This window comes from Schistocerca americana, chromosome 2 (genome assembly GCF_021461395.2).
Source record: "Schistocerca americana isolate TAMUIC-IGC-003095 chromosome 2, iqSchAmer2.1, whole genome shotgun sequence".
Taxonomy (NCBI): Eukaryota; Metazoa; Arthropoda; class Insecta; order Orthoptera; family Acrididae; genus Schistocerca; species Schistocerca americana.
The window spans coordinates 783,441,844-783,460,417 of NC_060120.1; the positions used below are offsets into that span (position 1 = coordinate 783,441,844).

An 18,574-nucleotide genomic window follows, 5' to 3' on the forward strand; every position below is an offset into this window, starting at 1 on the left:
AAGTGTGTAAAACTTCGTAAGAACAGTTTTGATGCTGAAATACCGTTACAATTTCATTGCGGATGGTTCGACTCCTCCAAATTATCCATCCAGACCACCGTAATGGACTTTCAAATGACAACACCGACGACGAGTAAGGTAAGTCATCTCCTTTGCAATTACAAGTATTTTTGTAACGCTCTTCTTTTGTCGTTGCTGTAGTGACCAACGTAAACATACTCATAACGCTCGCCACCAGAGTCGCATGATCGATTTACGATCGCGCGTTCGATATGTATCGTTTGGACTCAGCGACTTCGATAGGCAATCATTCTTGGAAATTACCATTTACGATAGATCAATACAGTTTTTGATACATAGAGAACCGATAATGATACCTTTTTAAATAACGATACATCACATTCCCGATATTTTTCAAAATATCAACAGCCCTAGTCAGAGGGTGCGGTCTAAAAACGTCTTCTTAAGCAGTGCGCAAGCGTGGAGCCGGGGCTGGTTACAGCAGAATCCTGCAGAGAGAGAGGGAGATACGGCGTGACTGATGTGTGCCGAGCGGCTTGCATGCCGGACACGTGAGCCTCCTGGGACACGGCAGCGAGAGTTGGAGCCGTGGGCTGAGAAGTATGGAGCTGTTGTCGTCGTAACCGTGGGAGGTGCCGACGCCCGAACGAGACGGCACGGTAGCTCAGCGTGTTCGGTAAGAGGGTTAGCTGCCCTCTGTAATAAGAAAACTGAGTGAGCGGATCAACGATGAACTTTAATAGGTGTCATGGAACGTCCGCCCCGAACTATCCAATGAACAAAATGAGAGCAGGAAAAAAAAAAAGAAAACGAGGGAAGGCCTGGGCCTGGGCCTGAGTGTGGCGGCCGCGTCAACCCGTGCATCAAGATCTTGTCGGCTTTCTACTGATCCATCACCACAGTCGCATCGTGGGTCATCAGTGAGTTTCCATTTGTGGAGAATGGCCTTACACCTGCCGTGATTAGTCCTCACACGATTAAATCAGCACCAAGTTCTTCTTGGTATTTGCATTCCTTCCACCGGTATCGAAGGATCAAAATCAGTGATGAGAGGATGGTCATTATTCAGTGACCAGTATTGCCTCCATTCCCTTGCTATGTCGTACCTCTCTGGGAATTTGAGGAGTCCATCTTCCCATATAGGTTTTCTGGATTTTAGACGAGTGCTTGGTAGATAGTCCAATATTTTTCGGATATATCTTCAGAGACAGAGGGGTCATTAATTTTCTTCCATTCTCGGATAGCTACTTGTTGCCTTTTGAGGGAGGGAGTAGCTATATTGCAAAGGGCATGAAGCCAGGGAAGTGGAGTTGATTGCAGAGTTCCTGAGACAATCCTCATGGTGGTATTAAGCTGGACATCCATTTTCTTCGTGTGTGTGCTCTTGTACCAGACTGGGACGCAGTATTCTGCCACAGAGTAAACAAGAGAGTGCTGCAGTGTGTAGGGTGTTAGCTTGAGCTCCCCAGGAGATTCCAATCAGCTTTCTTAATATGTAATTTCGATTTTTTATCTTTTGACTGATTATTTCTAGGTGTTTTTTATAGGTCAGTGACCGGTTAAGAGTTATTCCTAGATGTTTTGGATGGCTGTTGTGTGTCAGTCGCTCGCTCTCGTCTTGCCTCATGATTGCTCAGGTGGAATACGCTTACCTCAGTTTTATTTGGATTTGGGCAGAGCCTCCATTTCGTATAACACTGGTTAAGAAGTTGAAGGTCCGTTGACAGAGTAGCTTCCCCCTCTTCTTGCTCTGAGTGGCCATTGCAATGTCATGTGCATAGCAGAATTTTTGCGATTTAGTTGCTGGCGTGTCAGTCGTGTATAGGTTGAAGAGAAGGGGAGCCAACACTGATTCCTGTGTTAACCCATTGTTTACTGAGTAGGATTTACTCGTAGATTGACCTACGTTCACTCTGAAGTAGCGATTTTTCGACATGTTTTCCAGAAGCTTATTTGTCTTGCGGCAAGGGATCGCTTTTTTCAGCTTGAGTATGAGTCCGTCGAGCCAGATGGTGTCATAGGCGGCCGAGAGGTCCACAAAAGCCACACAGGTTTTTGTGGACTGGTTCCTACTAAGACAGTATTGTTGCGGCCTGTTAAGTTGCATTGCCAAGACAGACTAACTCAAGTGTCGTCTGAGGATTATGTTTCGAAAACTTTGAGCAAAAGCTGCACGGTCGACCTTACTGTTATTAAAGTTTAAATTTTCCCTAAGCAAAGTAGGAACTCAGCACGCATTTAAAGTGAAGCGACTTAATGACTAATTTTCTAGTTTCACGATTTTGCGGCCAGTCACTGCGGCCGTTAGTTACCTCGGTAAAATTGTGCATTACTGTTTTCCCAACTGATACCACTGAATTAATTTACAGTTCATACGCCTGTCACTGCGAGCCGGTTAACTTGTGTGTATCTGTATTGTAAGGTGTCCTGGCACAGGGTGTAGCTCACGAGCGTAGTTTCCTGTCCATGTGACTTCAGTCTGGTGTACCACCGCCACGGTCAAGGGGCCTCTCTCCATTTTCATTAGCGGTTGTTAAAAGTAACTTGGTAATTGCAGATCCTGTAATTGCGTGAAGATGTTTAGGTCTGGTCAGATCGTGAAGGATACGACTCTGCATTTTAGACAGCGACATGGGTAAACTGCCAGTTGCTTTGAATAGAGTCACTCTGTCAGTTATTGAAATTGTAATTCTGTAAAACAATTCTAACCAAGTCAATTGTTGCTACTTTTTTTCTATGTAATTGTCAGTGGAGTGGTCTACAATCATTAGTGTTAAGGTTCTTAATTCATTTGTTCTTTGATCTTAAAATACTTGTTGCTGATAAAGGTTCGGACGTTCATTTGTTCTGTCTAACTTGAAAATTGTTCTGGTATTAGCCGTTCAAAGATTTCAGAGGAATTGTACTAGTTTATTACGTCAAGATGTATAACTGCAGTTGCTGCGTTTTTTAAAGATTTGGTCACGTTAACTCCTGGTTTGTATTGCTCAAATACAGATGTACACAAGTATTTTCTGTGACATCTAATAAATAAATGAAAATATTTAAGAAAAGGCCCAGCGACTTTCAACACAAGGACCCCTGTATCCAAACCATCCTGCCCAAACGCAATTGTGCATTGCAGTTTGCATGCTAGCATTCAACATTCTGGCGGTTACCCCAGTTATTAATGCACTAGCATTTCACATTTGCAGTTTCTTACCTCGCACTTAAATCATACTATGATCTTGCAACGTTAATCACTTACATATGTTGCCTAAACAAAAGTATTTCCATAATTTCGTTACTCCACATTAATTACTTTTTGGTGTTGCGGTTTCGTTTCCATCAGTGTATGCATGTATGTATTTATGTATGCATGTATGATCCACATCTCCTCCTAAACCACTGCACTTATTTCAACCCAACTTAGTGTACAATCCAGTATTTGGAATGAGAGCACTTGGAGACTTGCAACAAACTTTACACATAATTTCAAATCTTTACGAAATATTTTCTCGCTGATGACCCCACAAAATGATGAAAGAAAGAAAGTTTATTGCTTACTACATTTTCGCTGTTAAAAAAGAAGGCAGTATAGCTGCCACATAGAGCATGACGTTTTAATTCATTACTTCTTTACTACTAACTGTAAGCGTGACAAATCTTGCAGACAGTATTCACATATTCCACTGAATGTACCAGAAAAATGACATCATTGTATGATGGAGTTATTTCATGAATATTGAATGCGTGAAAAACTACGACATCATGCAAAACGTTTAAATATAGTACTTCGTTGCTACTAACTCTGTTCGCAACACTTTTAGCGTACAGTATCCACATGTATCGCTGAATGTGCCGACAAAAATATATTTCTGTAAGACACATAGTTCAGGAGATACGACGCCATAAACACTGAGATGCATGTTAACTGCCGCACCATGTGTGAAAATGAAGCTGCAGGGCAAAATTCGCTAGATATACAAGAGAAACGTGTGTTCAGATAAGCGTAACATACGTTAAATATGTGCGAAATATATCTGACATAAGTGTATGCTATGCAAGGAAAGCCATGAGTGAAAAGCTCATCCTAAACCTCTGGAACGATTTCAACCACATTCGGTACACTTATGATTTACAATATGGAAAGAAATACTTTAGAGATAAGAACCATCAGTCTCCTATTGGGACGAGTGGGATAACGTAGAGAGAGAAGCGAGCGTGGGGAGATGGGCAGACAGCAAGGAGGAAGGAGGAGAAAGGCACAAATAGGAGGAGGAGGAGATGGGCAGAGGTAAGAGAAGGATAAATGAAAAGAGAGGGGAGAGGAGGAGATGGACAGAGAAAGAAAAGAGGAGGAGATGGATGGAGACAGTGGGAGGGGCAGACAGGCAGGAAGATAGGGGAAGAGGAAATGAACACATAGAGTTGAAGGAGGAAATGGACATAGAAAGGGATGGGGAGGAAGAGATGAAGGGAGAGTTGGGGAACAAGGAGATAAACAGAAAGAGGGGGAGGAAGAGATGGATAGAGGGGGAAGGAGCAGTTAGACAGAGAGGGAAGGAGCAGGTTGACAGAGATATTGGGAGGAGGGGATGGACAGAGAGAGGGGGAAGGAGGAAATAGATAGAGAGAGGGACAGAAAGAGATGGACAGGCAGGGATAGAGGATGTGGAAAGAGAAATTTGTGGTGGTGATGGACAAAGACAGGGTGAAGGGAGAGGTGGACTATCAGAAGACTGACATAGATACATACACAGTGGGTAATCAGCTAGTGAAGGCATAAGACTGTAGGCTTAATCTACGTGAAAGTGTTGCCATATATTTATGAGGCAAGTGCTAGATAAATCCGGTAGTGTGGGACTGTGCTGGCAGTGAATCCATTGAATGTAGTGTATGCACATTACGAGCAATTTTCACCTGTAGATAACATTTATAAACGACAGTCCACATCCTGATTGTGCAGGTCGATAATCCATTGTGTTTATATTACGACGAGCATAGATTGAATATAGATGTCAGAAAGTAAAAACAGAAGGATTTGGTCCTGAACGTATTTCATAGTATGATGAATAGCTTATTTACTATATGTTTGTTCCAAATTCGATACATTATGGAACATGTACTAGGAAGCCATTTCGCATTGCCACATAATTTATCAAAACGAAGACTAGGCAGTCAGATCACACCTAAAAATAGAGGTGCCTCTCCCATCTTTTGCTATAACAAGAAAAGTGACACTTGAAAACAAGCTAAGTTCCCTTGCGTTTATCTTGTCAAAGCTATAAGCCAAATTCATTCCGGATATCGAATGCAAATTGTTAAGATACCTGTGGTACACAGGACTTTTAAACGATATTTGTCTGTACTAGCTACATAATTACATTTAGAATCTGCAGAGCGTTTATAGGCAAACATTACACCGAATCTTAGACACGTAACTTTTGGAGGCAGTATCTTGTCTAAAAAAATTCTGTTCTGCGCCTCTGAATTCTCGGTGCAGAAATGTTCTTACTGCATGGAAATGGGAAATGACCAACGAAGTGAAGTCTTCATTTGTTTTCTCATTCCACGACTTTGTTCCACGATAACATCCTAGGAAAGCTGTTAGCGTTTCACAGCTGGAGCGACACTAGCGCTCCAAGTGGTGAGCAAAGTCACATGCGTCGTAAGGATGATGTTCGTTTTTAATTATTGCCTACTTAATCAACGAAGCAGTTGTTTTACGTGTGCGTCCCATGCGTTATTAACTTATCAAGAGACGCCAATTATCGTGGAATACATGTAAAACTAGCCGAATCGCACTGATTCATCATGAAGAAATACTTTCGAATATTTGTATATTTGCAGCACATTCCACAGAAAGCAAGAAAATAAAAAACATACATTTCATGCATGCGAAGCTTATATGGGTGTTTTTGCCTGTTGTTATTATCATAGGCACTCTCGTTGACACTTGAACATTTCTTATGGAGGCTAACGATTCACCTATTCTTACACTCCACTCAGATTTCTAATACATGAATAAATTTGTAAGTGTAATTAATTTTTCTTCAAAATCGAATGTGTTGAAGATTCTTGCCGTTTGTGGCTCAAATTTAGCAACAATTGTTTTTTTTCTGTGTAGGGAAACAGTTTTATTGCTTTCGACAATATTACCATGTCTGCGTAGTTTTCTCTTAAGCTACAGCCGTGGTGGCTTATTCCGTACTTTTAATAATGTAAGTATTACATTCAATATACGTTTCCTACGTTCCAAATTCACTGATTTGGCTGAAAGTGTAGCGAATAAAACTCCACTTTGTTGGGTAGATATACAATGTCTTTCAGTAAAAGGTCAGGTCTTCCGATGTTCACTAGCAATTTGTTGTTATAAAGGGAAACGACACTATTCGGTAAATAGCTGTACGGTACAAGAGACTCGTAAATAAACTGTCGTGCTACACTGTTCCGTACCTTCCAGGATTCTTAGGAAACTAAAGACTGACAAATAGGCTGTCATTTTGAAGCTATTTTCAATTTTCGTGGTTGTGCATAGACACCCTATTGTAAAAATTATGTTGCAAATCAATAGAAACGTTAGTATTCGCACTCATCCGATATCGTTTTACAGTTGTCGCTTTCTGACCGCTTGGGGCGTTGCTATAGCTGTGGGAAACAAAATCGAGACGGAGTGTCGCGACTATGACAATCATATTCTTCTGCCACAGTCAGTGATATTAATATTGTTGATCCAGCCCAGACATTTGTCATCTCTGGTGCTGTGGTCAGTGTACGCGATTTTCTGCTTTACGGCTTACTTCGGCTTTGTGTCTGGCAACGATGAGTCACGCGTGTGCATCGGCAGCTGCGCCGGCTGTGCGCTAGCGTGCGCGTGAGCTCGGACGCGCGAGGGACACTGATGTCTGCTCGGCGCTGCACGGCGCAGCGCTGTAGAAATTCCAACCCCGCCCTTCCCCCACCACGCGGCCCGGCCGCCTTCTCCCCTCCTCGCCCACCCTCGCGCTAGTCACACAAAACGTTCCTGGCTTGCAGTAGCAGAAGTACTGGTGGCGCGAGGGGAGCTGTGCAGTAATGGCGTGGTCTTACTCGGATGACGGATACTATGACGGGAGCCGGCTCTTCAGCTGGGTGTCCGACCTGTCCGGACTCCCTATAGACCAGGTAACCGCCTGTTTGATCAATAGCACATTTCGCGTGCGCATGTGAGACTGCTGCTGCAGCAGATCTGTTCGTTTGTGAAGCCAGGCACCTCAAGCGCCTGTTTTACTGCATTGCGTGGTACATCGCCTGTGTTTACATTGTCGGTAGCCTGTGCTAGAAAAGCAATACGATTTAAATTTGCTGAAGTAGTGATGCTACGTGTGTAGTCTTCGATTGCGTCCAGTTCGCTTTTATGAAGTCTACCGGTATGTTCAAACTGTTCGATGCTTCGACCACTTTTTAGTTACTGCAGGTGTTGGCGTGATCGTAATTTGTTTTTGTTGCTCGGCAGCTTCAAAGACTTTGACATACGTGTAAATTATCGATGTGCATTTAGCAACTATGTCGTTCAAAAGCGTTATTCATTGCTTAAAAAGAAGGTAAACTGCCCTTCAATTTAAGCTGCATCGTTATTCAAGTAGTATATTAAAAATAATAATTTTCTGTAGTGCAGTAGTAGTAAGGTTCACGAATCGATATTCTGGCTGAATAGATGCTAAAGATTCATTACGATATTAGCAACGGTGTCTGAATGTAATATCTGTTTAATGTTTCTTATTAACCGATGTTACCGACAGTCAACGGACGTTTTTAATGCCGGTACTTATACCTACCGCTATCATTTTTGTGCTAAGTGATGCCACGGTGCTTTCATTTGAAAACTGGTATTCAGTTGTATCAGAAGATGAAAGTCATCCAACAACAACGATGTTCGTAAATAAGATAATGAATGAATCTCGTTCAAATGAAGTGCGTAGACGTCAAGCAGTTTAATGATGGAAAATATTCCATTTTTACTATAGTAATTGTGTATGAAAGGCATTGTATAATAACTGTCAAAATATAGAGCTTCATAACTCCATCCAAGGGAAGGGTACGGCGTTCAACAAGTTGTTTAGAGGATATCGTTATCCGCTGAAACAGCGTTTGTTGGTATGTATAATCAACTTTTTAAAATTCTTGTTGGGCTGTATGTCTTCACTATTGTCCACAGAACACCAGCGTACATAACGATTGCGATGAAGTGTATCAAGACTGAGAACTTTTTCTTAACCTGCCGTTGCACGCGTCTTCTCGTGTTTTAATTTTCGCTCTCCGCTACGTGGCCTCGCTCTCTCCCTTCGTTATTGTCTGCTTGCTCGCGGGGGGCGGGGCGAACAATGGCACCGACAACCGAGCGGGGCGTGCAGTAGTACGTACTTGCAAGAAAAAAATCTTCACATCTAATTGTGAGATGCCAGCGAAGCTTGGTCAGGTTTTGCGTCAGCTGGCGTATCGATTTTCAACACTCTCAGCTCCCCACCTGGTCGTCTTACCGTACGCACATTTTGTTCTTTGATTTGTTTCCAAGGATCATAAATATACTCGCTTTTGGGTTGTTTTCGGCCGTTATGATGGGAAGTAAAAAATTTGGTTCCTTCTACAACAAAAGGTCCCTGTGAATATTATTTTTCAAATCGAAGCGCACCTACTGTAAGCTTTAATTTTGTAATTACAATCCCTATAAGTTATCAGATCATAGAACATTTTAAATTAATTTAACTTCACGTTTTCGTGCGAGTGTGAAACGTATTAGCTTAGAAACAAGTACGAAACATGCCAGTTAGCTTTGAACCCGTGTTAATGAAGTCATCGCACTTTTGCCGACACGAGCGATTTACCGGTCGATGGCCGGGTCGCTCGGTTACGCCTGCGTAAGTGCTTAATGAAAGTGCAGGAGCTAACTTGTTAATATACGTGGAATTTTTTTCTCATGATTGGTTTTTGGTGTTTATCAGCTTTCGCGCGTATTGTGACTGTGCATCTTTACTAAATTACATGTGAAAAAGGGTACGTTTTCATCGTTTATTAGTCTGCACTGGAGTTACACAACAGATATTACGATTAGTTGTTTAGCTGTTATATACTTACGATTTAGTTGTTATGAATTTTGTTAGAATTTCTTTACTGGAGAATTCGCTAGCTTAAATCACTGAACAGTTTTAAGAGATTCTTATACCTAAACAATGCTTGTTGTCCTTAGTATTTACCTTTGATTATTTTGTATTAAACCTGCTTACTCATCTGCTTTATGCTCTTTGTTTATAGTCAGTTTTCCTGTAGGATGTTGCCTTCTGTAAGGAAGACTGTAAAACACGACCTAGTTCTGCAGTGCTTGCAGCTGACGTTTCACGCATCGGCTAACGCGAGATCCCGCTATTCGTGTTTACCTTTGTGATACATCACTCCGAGATAACATTTCAGCTCAGGCGAGGAGAAGCTTGCCGCATGATACAGGGATAAGACTAGTGAATTACTTTTTTTCCAAGTTAGCAGGCGGTCTAGATAATACAAGGCGAAATGTCAGCAGATGGGACACACGTTTTGTACTCGCTATTAATGTATGACATTTATGGGATAACTGAAGTGCTATGGAACCGAATCTAAAGACAACGTCGAAAAATTACAGCCAGATTTCACAATATTTCTATTAACCAATTTGGTTAGCGGTTTTATTCTTACTCCATATCTTTCACTGCTGTTTCTCTTTCTGTAATACCTGTATTCTTTGATCACCGCCCGTGTTGTTGTTTCTATTGCCTACATGTCCACTAATTTTTAACTTACTCATCCTTTTTAAAACTGTATACGTGGAAGCTCTCTGTGGTACCCTGACATACTGTATGAACACACTTTCTACGTCTCTAATGCAGTCACTGGTCCTTCTTTCCTCTTTTGTTGCTGATTTATTCTTCTCGCTTGGCGAAGATCATATTTCATTTTTCCATTATTTGTAATATTTCTTAACTCTAGATCATGAAACCCTCGAAAATTTTACAACTACAATAGGGTATAAAACAGGATATTTTGTACTTGATTTCGTATGTAGCATATCGTTGGCGATCTAATAACGGTAATTACCTAATACATGACCTACAGATTATGACTACCTTTTAATAAATTGTGAAGTAGTAAACTTCACGATGGTTTAGTAGCGATGTAATATACCCCCCCCCCCCCCCCCCCCCCGCCCGCTAGGAGAAATCATTTTCTTTCTTTTAAAAACTACTGTATAGCCTCTAGGGGAACATGCGTAAAAAAAAAAGCTACATCTCTTTTCTCCATGATTCTTTTGCCTAGTCATTTTACGTAAGTATTGTTATCCTTTGTTCAGTCCAGTTTGGTCTCTCAAGGCCCACGACCAAATTCAACTCCTCGTCCAGTTTGTTGCGTCCTGTGTTTCGCGTAACTCCTTCCGTCCATAATGTTCCACGTTTCATATTTTTCTGCATATATAGTCTTCTAAAGTTCCTTCTTTATTGCTAAATGAGTTTATGCATGTTATGCCTGAATAACGTCACTTTCAAGATCTTTTTATTTTTTCCCAAAAATAGTAAAATACTGGGATGTTAATGACCTCACTCATTCTGTAAAGATGTCCAAAAAGATCACTCTTCACTTTGCCTGTACCTCGGATACCTGTATACTTTCCTAAGCAGGTATCCTTATTGCTTATCGCAATCAGTTCTTTTCATCTGAGGAACATTTACAACACGTGCTTAATTTATTGAGGGTTAACTGTGTTGGTTTTTAAAATGTATACACACATATCTCGTTAGATTTGAACGAACACAGTGCTATAATAAGCATGAATGGTAGTGATAAATATAATCAAAAGGTTTGCGTTTGAGGGCGTTGCTGCAGCGTATATGCAACGCAGCGCGACTGCGATGCGGGTCTATAAGCATCGCCATGCAGACAAGGGATTAGTGTGGCATTCGCGTATTACCGACGTGTAAATGCGGAAACGTGAACTACGGTGACGTTATTACCAAATATGTCAAAACAGGAGCAACGTGCTGTTATTCTTTTCCTGGCTGCCGAGGACAGACACCGGAAGAAATCCATCGGATAATGCAGATTGTGTTTGGCAGTAAGCCTGTCGAAAAGCATCGTTGTGGAATGGTGCGCTGCAAGGGATGGTGCTGCTTCATGATAACGCACTTCCCCATATCGCAAATGTCGTAACACAGAAGTTACACCAGCTCAAAGGGGAGACACTCGAGCACTCACCCAATACCCTGACTTTTCCCCATGCCACTGTCACGACTTCGGTCCCTTAAAGAAAGATCTTGAAGGGTTGACGATTCCTGTCGGACGAAGACGTGCAGCAAGCAGTTACGGACTTCTTCACGCTGTTTTACCAAACGGGTATTTTCAACCTGGTGCGTCGGTGGGATGATTGCCTCAATACTCAGGATGATTTTGCCGTATTAGCATACGGATACTGGACTGTACGGCTTTCGAATGGAAACTTTTTGATGGCCCCTTATGTATAGATGGTTAAATGTCATTGCTTGAGAAATAAATGTCATTGCTTGAGAAATAGGAAACCTACATCTCTGAGCGAAGGAAAAGCACTCCGTCTGCAGGCCAGTAGTGTCCCATCGTGACCATCCGACCGCCGTGTCATCCTCAGCTAAGGATGCGGATAGGAGGGGCGTGTGGTCAGCACACCGCTCTCCCCGTCGTTATGATGGTTTTCGTTGACCGGAGCCGCTACTATTCGGTCGAGTAGCTCCTCAGTTGGCATCACGAGGCTGAGTGCGTCCCGAAAAATGGCAACAGCGCATGGTCAGCACACCGCTCTCCCCGTCGTTATGATGGTTTTCGTTGACCGGAGCCGCTACTATTCGGTCGAGTAGCTCCACAGTTGGCATCACGAGGCTGAGTGCATCCCGAAAAATGGCAACAGCGCATGGCGGCCCGGATGATCACCCACCCAAGTGCCAGCCACGCCCGACAGCGCTTAACTTCGGTGATCTGACGGGAACCGGTGTATCCACTGCGGCAAGGCCGTTGTCTGACCGAAGGAAAAAAATGGTTCAAATGGCTCTGAGCACTATGGGACTTAACATCTGAGGTCATCAGTCCCCTAGAACTTAGAACTACTTAAACCTAACCAACCTAAGGACATCACACACATCCATGCGCCAGGCAGGATTCGAACCTGCGACCGTGGCGGTCACGCGGTTCCAGACTGAAGTGCCTAGAACCGCACGGCCACACCGGCCGGCTATCGATGGAAAAGGGAGGAAGATTAAACTTCCGTCGATGACGAAGTCATTAAAAACAGGAATGGGAAGTGAACTGAGCCGTTCCTTTTCAAAGGAATCATCTCGACATTCACCTTGAGCGATTCAGAGAAAGCACAGAAAACATAAATCGGAACAGTCGGACAAGGATTTAAATTACATTTCTACCGAAAGCGAGTACAGCGTTAACCACCACGCCACCTCACTCGGTGGTAATTTAACGGAAGTAAATATTAGTGTTTGTGTAGTATGGCGATCACTCGCTTTGGGCCAAGTGCACAAAGACTTTGAGACAAATTAAAACTGTGTCTGGAGCTCAAGCTCAGGTTTGGATTTCTGTGTAGTGGATCTTGGTATCGCCACATACACCGCCTGCTAAACTTAAGGAGACATAGAGTAACATAACGTATTAAGTACTTGGTGGAAATGAACGAAAGTGCGGGAGCTTTTTGCCAGAGGTTTCCCAATCATGCACACAAAGTTGGGTGTCAAATGACGCAGTGTAGCACCAAATGGGGCTGGCCCCGCAACACGAGTCATCTCGCGAAACGGTAAAAGGCAGTGTGTCTTAATCAGCGAGAGCTACGGTGCATTTTATTACAACATGGCACGGGGACAACATCTAGATGACTTCACATGGGGGGGGGGGGGGGGGCGTCATCAGGAAACGAAGAAGGACGTAGTGTTACGAGTGAAGCCCAGGAGTTTGGTATTGCTCATAGCATTGTTTCGTGTGCATGCGAAGCGTTCCAAACCACAGGCACTGCTGCGCGAAGGAGAGGTGGTCGACCACGGTCAACTACAGCAGCGGATGACAGCCACACTATGCAACAGGCAAGAAGTGACCCATGTCAAGTAGTGGCTGCAATTGCAACCCTATTTAAGAGGACTGCAAGGCACGCAGTCTTAAACTGAACAATGGCATGGCTACTGTTTGTGGGTAGTCTCTTTGCCTGACCAGTATATTGTGTTCCGTTGATACCTGCACGTCTGCGGCACTTTTACGATGCAGCCACGAACATACAGACTGGATAAACAAGGAGTAGGGTCGCTTTATCTTCTCAGTTGAGAACAGATTCTGTCTGAGTAGTGATTCTGGACGTACCTTCTTACTGTGAGGGATGGGAACACATAATGCAACCGAGAACACTGTCGAACATGACCGTTTTAGTGGGCCGGTATTATGGTGTGGAGAGTAGTACTGTTGCATAGGGGTAATGTCCTCCAAATCTTTGAAAACACGGTTCACTAAGAGATCAACGTTATCGTGACGCTGTACTCTTCCCCGTGTGCTTCCTTTAAGGAGTGCATTCGCCACCGGCTTAATTTTTGTGGATGACAATGCGCTACCACACCGAACACCGTAGGTGCAGCAGCTGTTAGACAGAGAGGATATTCGGCGAATGGACAGGCCTGACCGTTCCCGCGTCGTAAATACCGTCGAATAGGTGTGGGTTACCGCGCTGGCGGAGGAATGGGGCGCTCTACCGCAAGAACTCCTTATCAGCCTACTTAATTGCGCGTTGCAGAGCACGCATTACTAATCGTGGTGATCACACACCCTAAATGAGATCTACAGTCTGCTACGGAGTGTGCACTGATATGAAACTTCCTGGCAGATTAAAACTGTGTGCCGGACCGAGACTCGAACTCGGGACCTTCGCCTTTCTGGAAACATCCCTCAGGCTGCGACTAAGCCATGTCTTCGCAATATCCTTTCTCCCAGGAGTGCTAGTTCTGCAAGGTTGGCAGGAGAGCTTCTGTGAGGTTTGGAAGGTAGGAGACGTGGTACTGCCAGAATTAAAGCTGTGAGGACAGGGCGTGAGTCGTGCTTGGGTAGCTCAGATGGTAGATCACCTGCCCGCGTAAGGCATAGGTCTCGGGATCGAGTCTCGGTCCAGCACACAGTTTTAATCTGCGAGGAAGTTCACACATCCTATTAAGAACCATGTGACGAATTTTATAACGTCCAGAGGACCATTATAAATCGTGGTGATTTCGATGTCATTATTGTTTTTGAATAAAAGTGTCATTCCTGTTCGTCACATTGTCTAGTTCTTTCAGTTACCTTCAATATTACGCTGCAGTATTTCTTTTTATGTGCGGTCCAAGTTCCATCGAGCTATGTTACTTGATCGTGGCCCCGCGGGGTAGCCGTGCGGTCTGAGGCGCCTTGCCACAGTTCGCGCGGCTCCCCCCGTCGGAGGTTCGAGTCCTCCCTCGGGCATGGATGTGTGTGTTGTCCTTAGCTTAAATTAGTTTAAGCTTAGGGACCGATGACCTCAGCAGTTTGGTCCCATAAGCCCTTACCTTACCACAAATTTCCAGTTTCCCCGCCATCCGGAGTGGCCGTGCGGTTCTAGGCGCTACAGTCTGGAACCGAGCGACCGCTACGGTTGCAGGTTCGAATCCTGCCTCGGGCATGGATGTGTGTGACGTCCTCAGGTTAATTAGCTTTAGAACCATCCAATTTCCGTAAAAAAAAAAAGAGCATTCAAAACAAAAGGAGGGAATTTCTGACGAGAGGAGCAACCAAAGCGCCCTTGGAACTCATTTGGTCGGGATGTTTTGGAAGCCCCCCCCCCTTTCCGTATTCTCAAGATCTGACGTCTTCAGAGTATATCATTTTACATCCATGGAGGCATACAAGAGTGGAATTACGTTACAACCGACGAGTAGGTGCAGAAAGAGGTTCTGAAGTGGAGGAAGGAGATAGCGGGAGAGTTCTTCGAGGAGGGCACAAAGAAGCTTGGGCCACAGTTCACCATATGCATTGAACACGATGGCGATTATGTGGAAAAATAGTCAGCAAGTGTATCAACACACGAGATTAGGACTACCGGTGCTGTGGGCTGTGTTACACGTACTCGCTCCCTGTACTCCAAGCACACCGTGAAATCGGCTATAAGTAGCGGCGCGACACGAACGGTACTTCACAGTCTGGTTGGAATGCTGACAGCGGGTACGAGTAATAACGCAGCTTCGTAGCACCTGAAGAAGATATTTGCAACAGAAATGGGTCTTCCGACCAAATATCGTGCAGAAAAATGGAACCAAAAACTCGACTGAACTCCTGGAAGCACGCCTTTAATGACTTAAAACCACCTTATTAGTGCCGTGTAGTATTTCCTTTAGCTCTGTTGACGTCGGCGATGCACCGTGCAACGAACTTCAGGAGTGTTGAGTAGCCACCGCGATCCTCAACCGCTCGTCATCAACCGCCGCCCGCAGCTCAGGTAGACTCATAAGACCACGGTCTCTGACACGCACATTGCATTCTGTGGACTCCCAGATGCAGACGTGCTCGGTAGGAATGAGATCATCGTGACCCCTGGTTGGTTTCTACAGTGCATTTTTGTTTAGAATTCTGGAAATACACTATTTGCAACTTATTTCAAATAATATGTAATTACTTCTTCAACTTCATGTTAACACATAATCCGAGAAACGTGTTTTGTATGTAGCTGTAGTTTCGAATGCTAAAAGCACCAACATGGTGTTTGCGACAGTTGAGAATATGCATCTTTTAAACAGAATCAGAATTCCGCTAATAGCATTAATTTAAATTTTTCTTCTAACAATGGATTAGATGACAGTTTAACAAAAGTTTCGTATTCTTCTCGCGCTATCGTCGAAGGTCCTACAGTGATAATAATTATTTTTCTGTTCATGTGGAAAAGCATCATTCAAAACTTCAGATTTTCTTAGGAAAAGGAACGCATCGCCGTTTTGGCCACAGACGTACCAGTCGAAGTTAATTTGTTGAATGCTATGAAAAACCGCAGGTGCTTTCATGAAACCCTTGAGTGATCCCCAAGGAACCCCAAGTTTCTGCGGGAAATAGTTTAAGAAACACTGCCATAAGCGATACCCGTGATTGGACAGTAAGTGCCTGTATTATACGGTGGTAAGATACGATGGAGGACGTGTCACCCACTATATTGTGTCCAGACATCCCCCACACGAGAATCTCTCCACCGTGTACCTGCGTCGTACCCTGGTAGCAAGCGGGACGCATCGTATGATTTTCGACATATTGCTTCTGTACCATCGACGTGTACCAATGCGTACCGCGACCAAACCGCCCAGGGGCGTCTTCTTCCGTGCAAGCGCGTATTTACTCTATTCTTGCGACCACGATACTTTCTGTGGTCTGTGGCATGCGGTGTACGTCCATAGCTTAAGGTGGTGCTTCTGGTTGGTACGGCTGCTCACCAGTGTGTTGGCTTTTGCTTCCATCATCGACTGCAGTGTTGCTGCCAATCCAAGAGATTGAACTGTTTCTAAATTTAATCTTCAGTCACCTAAATATGCATGAATTAACTATGTAGATTTACAGTATACGCGTGCGGATATTTTGTGTGGTGCTATGTCTTTTTTTTATTAATATTGTGTCATTACGTTATGAGTAGTTTCTAGTGATGTAATTGCGGAGCTTTGTCCACAAAATTTTTCTACGCTGACCTTTCACTTATTGTCCATAGTCTCCTTCGACATACCCTTGAGACAACACAGTGATTTCGTTTTTTGTACAATAGCCACGCACCAACAGTGATGAATATGCGGGTGCGTTGTCGTGATGCAAGGACTGTGAATTGTCCCACCATATTTCAGGCCGTTTCCTTCTCACATTTTCTCGCAGGCGTCGCTTCATGTCCTGATAGTACCATCTATTAACAGTTGGTCCTTGACCTGATCTAACGAACTCTTTTTGGTCTTGGTGAACGTTTCCCGACCCATTGTAAAGACTGAGCCTTCATCACATCATCATAATGGTAGATCCACGTCTCATCACCAGTTATGATTCTCTTAAGGAACAACTCGTTCTCATATTCGCGATTCAAAAGCTGTTCACTGACTGCGAGCCTAAGGTCTCGCTGGTCTATATTCATGAGCCATGGGACGAACTTGGCGGCAACACGATGCATTCCAAGCTGCTGTGTCAAGATTTGAGGACATGATCCAACTGAAATGTTACATTATTCTGCAACCTCTCGGACAATCAGTCTTCGATTGGCACGAACAGTTCCGTTGACGTTCATGACATGAGCGTCTTCGGTAGACGTCGAAGGGTATCCAGAACGAGGGTCATCTTTAACCTCCGTCTGGCCGTTTTTAAACCGTGTGAACCATTCTTAACACCGAGTACGACTTAAGCACTCTTCACCGTAGGCTTTCTGCATCATTTGGTGTCTTTCTCTAATGGTTTCCCTGAGTTTCACGCAAAATTTAATGCAGACGCGTTGCTCCCCTAACTCTGCCATCTCGAAATTCGCAAACTGTGCGACACAAAGTTCTACTCAATACAGCGCTGAACAATAATTAAGACATACAACAATGGAACTTCCGGAAGTCACATTAAACGCAGGCGTGTGGAGAGATGCCAACCGCATTTCGCTCCAGCACAGCACTGGTGCAAAAATTACGAATGTTCCTGATTTTTCTGTATGTATGTTCCTCTAAAAAGACTCTGGCACAAAAGTGGGGAGCCATTTGCATCAGTCCTCATTGCTGTTCCTCACCAAAATGTTGGCATGCGACATATTCGCGCTCTTTTAACACATAACATTCTGAATCCTTTTACCAGGTTCTCTTTGTAGTTAACCCTCCATACTCGGCATATCCCTCTCACCTCCACTGAGTATTAACGTCTCTCTCCCACTATATTCTTTTCCTCCTATTGTTTTACTGTATATCCCACTACTATTGTTTTTTCTCTCACTTACACTGTCTCCTTTCGTCTTTCTTTCCCATTACCACTCTCTACCCCATACCTTGGCAGCTCAACAGTTCTGGGGGGTCAAACTCATCTTTTCCCCTATGGCCACCATGTTAAAAACCTCGGCCCCGCCCACGTCTATACCTATATACCTATGTGTTAAAGTTTGCCGGTCTGCGAACGTCAACTGCCCCCCCCCCCCCTCCAAAGCCTATACATCGTCACTACTCAACTATTTTTCATTTCCATTGTCCCCTCTCTTTTGCTCCCACTGCTGCTGTCTCCACACATCTCTCTTTTTCTTTCAGTGCCATTGTCTCTCACTAACCATCTACACCTACTTTCTCTTTGGCTCCCATTACTGTTATATTCATGCACCTCTCTTCCTCTTCACTGCCACTTCTTTCTCCCACCATAACTGTCTCTTCTCTCTTTCTCTCCCTCTGTTACTATTTCCTCTCTCTTCCAGTGCCACTGTCTGTCTGCTGATCTCTTTCAGCCTAAACAAGCGCGGAAATGTTCAAATGCTAAAATTTTTCGTGAGCTAGGAGGAATGAGGATTGAGGCAGCTGGT

The 18,574-nt window shown here is 43.9% G+C and overlaps 1 protein-coding gene and 1 pseudogene across 1 annotated transcript in view; one reads left to right on the plus strand and one right to left on the minus strand.

Moving 5' to 3' along the window:
- Nucleotides 1-7,043: 7,043 nt before the first annotated feature.
- Nucleotides 7,044-18,574, plus strand: part of LOC124595728 (lysophospholipid acyltransferase 6) — a 130,527-nt gene continuing 118,996 nt past the window's right edge. The window contains exon 1 of the mRNA XM_047134599.1: nucleotides 7,044-7,167. Coding sequence (XP_046990555.1) covers nucleotides 7,078-7,167 — 90 coding nt within the window. The 5' untranslated portion in view covers nucleotides 7,044-7,077. The remainder of the gene's footprint in view (nucleotides 7,168-18,574) is intronic.
- LOC124597536 lies at nucleotides 11,933-12,050 on the minus strand (annotated as a pseudogene).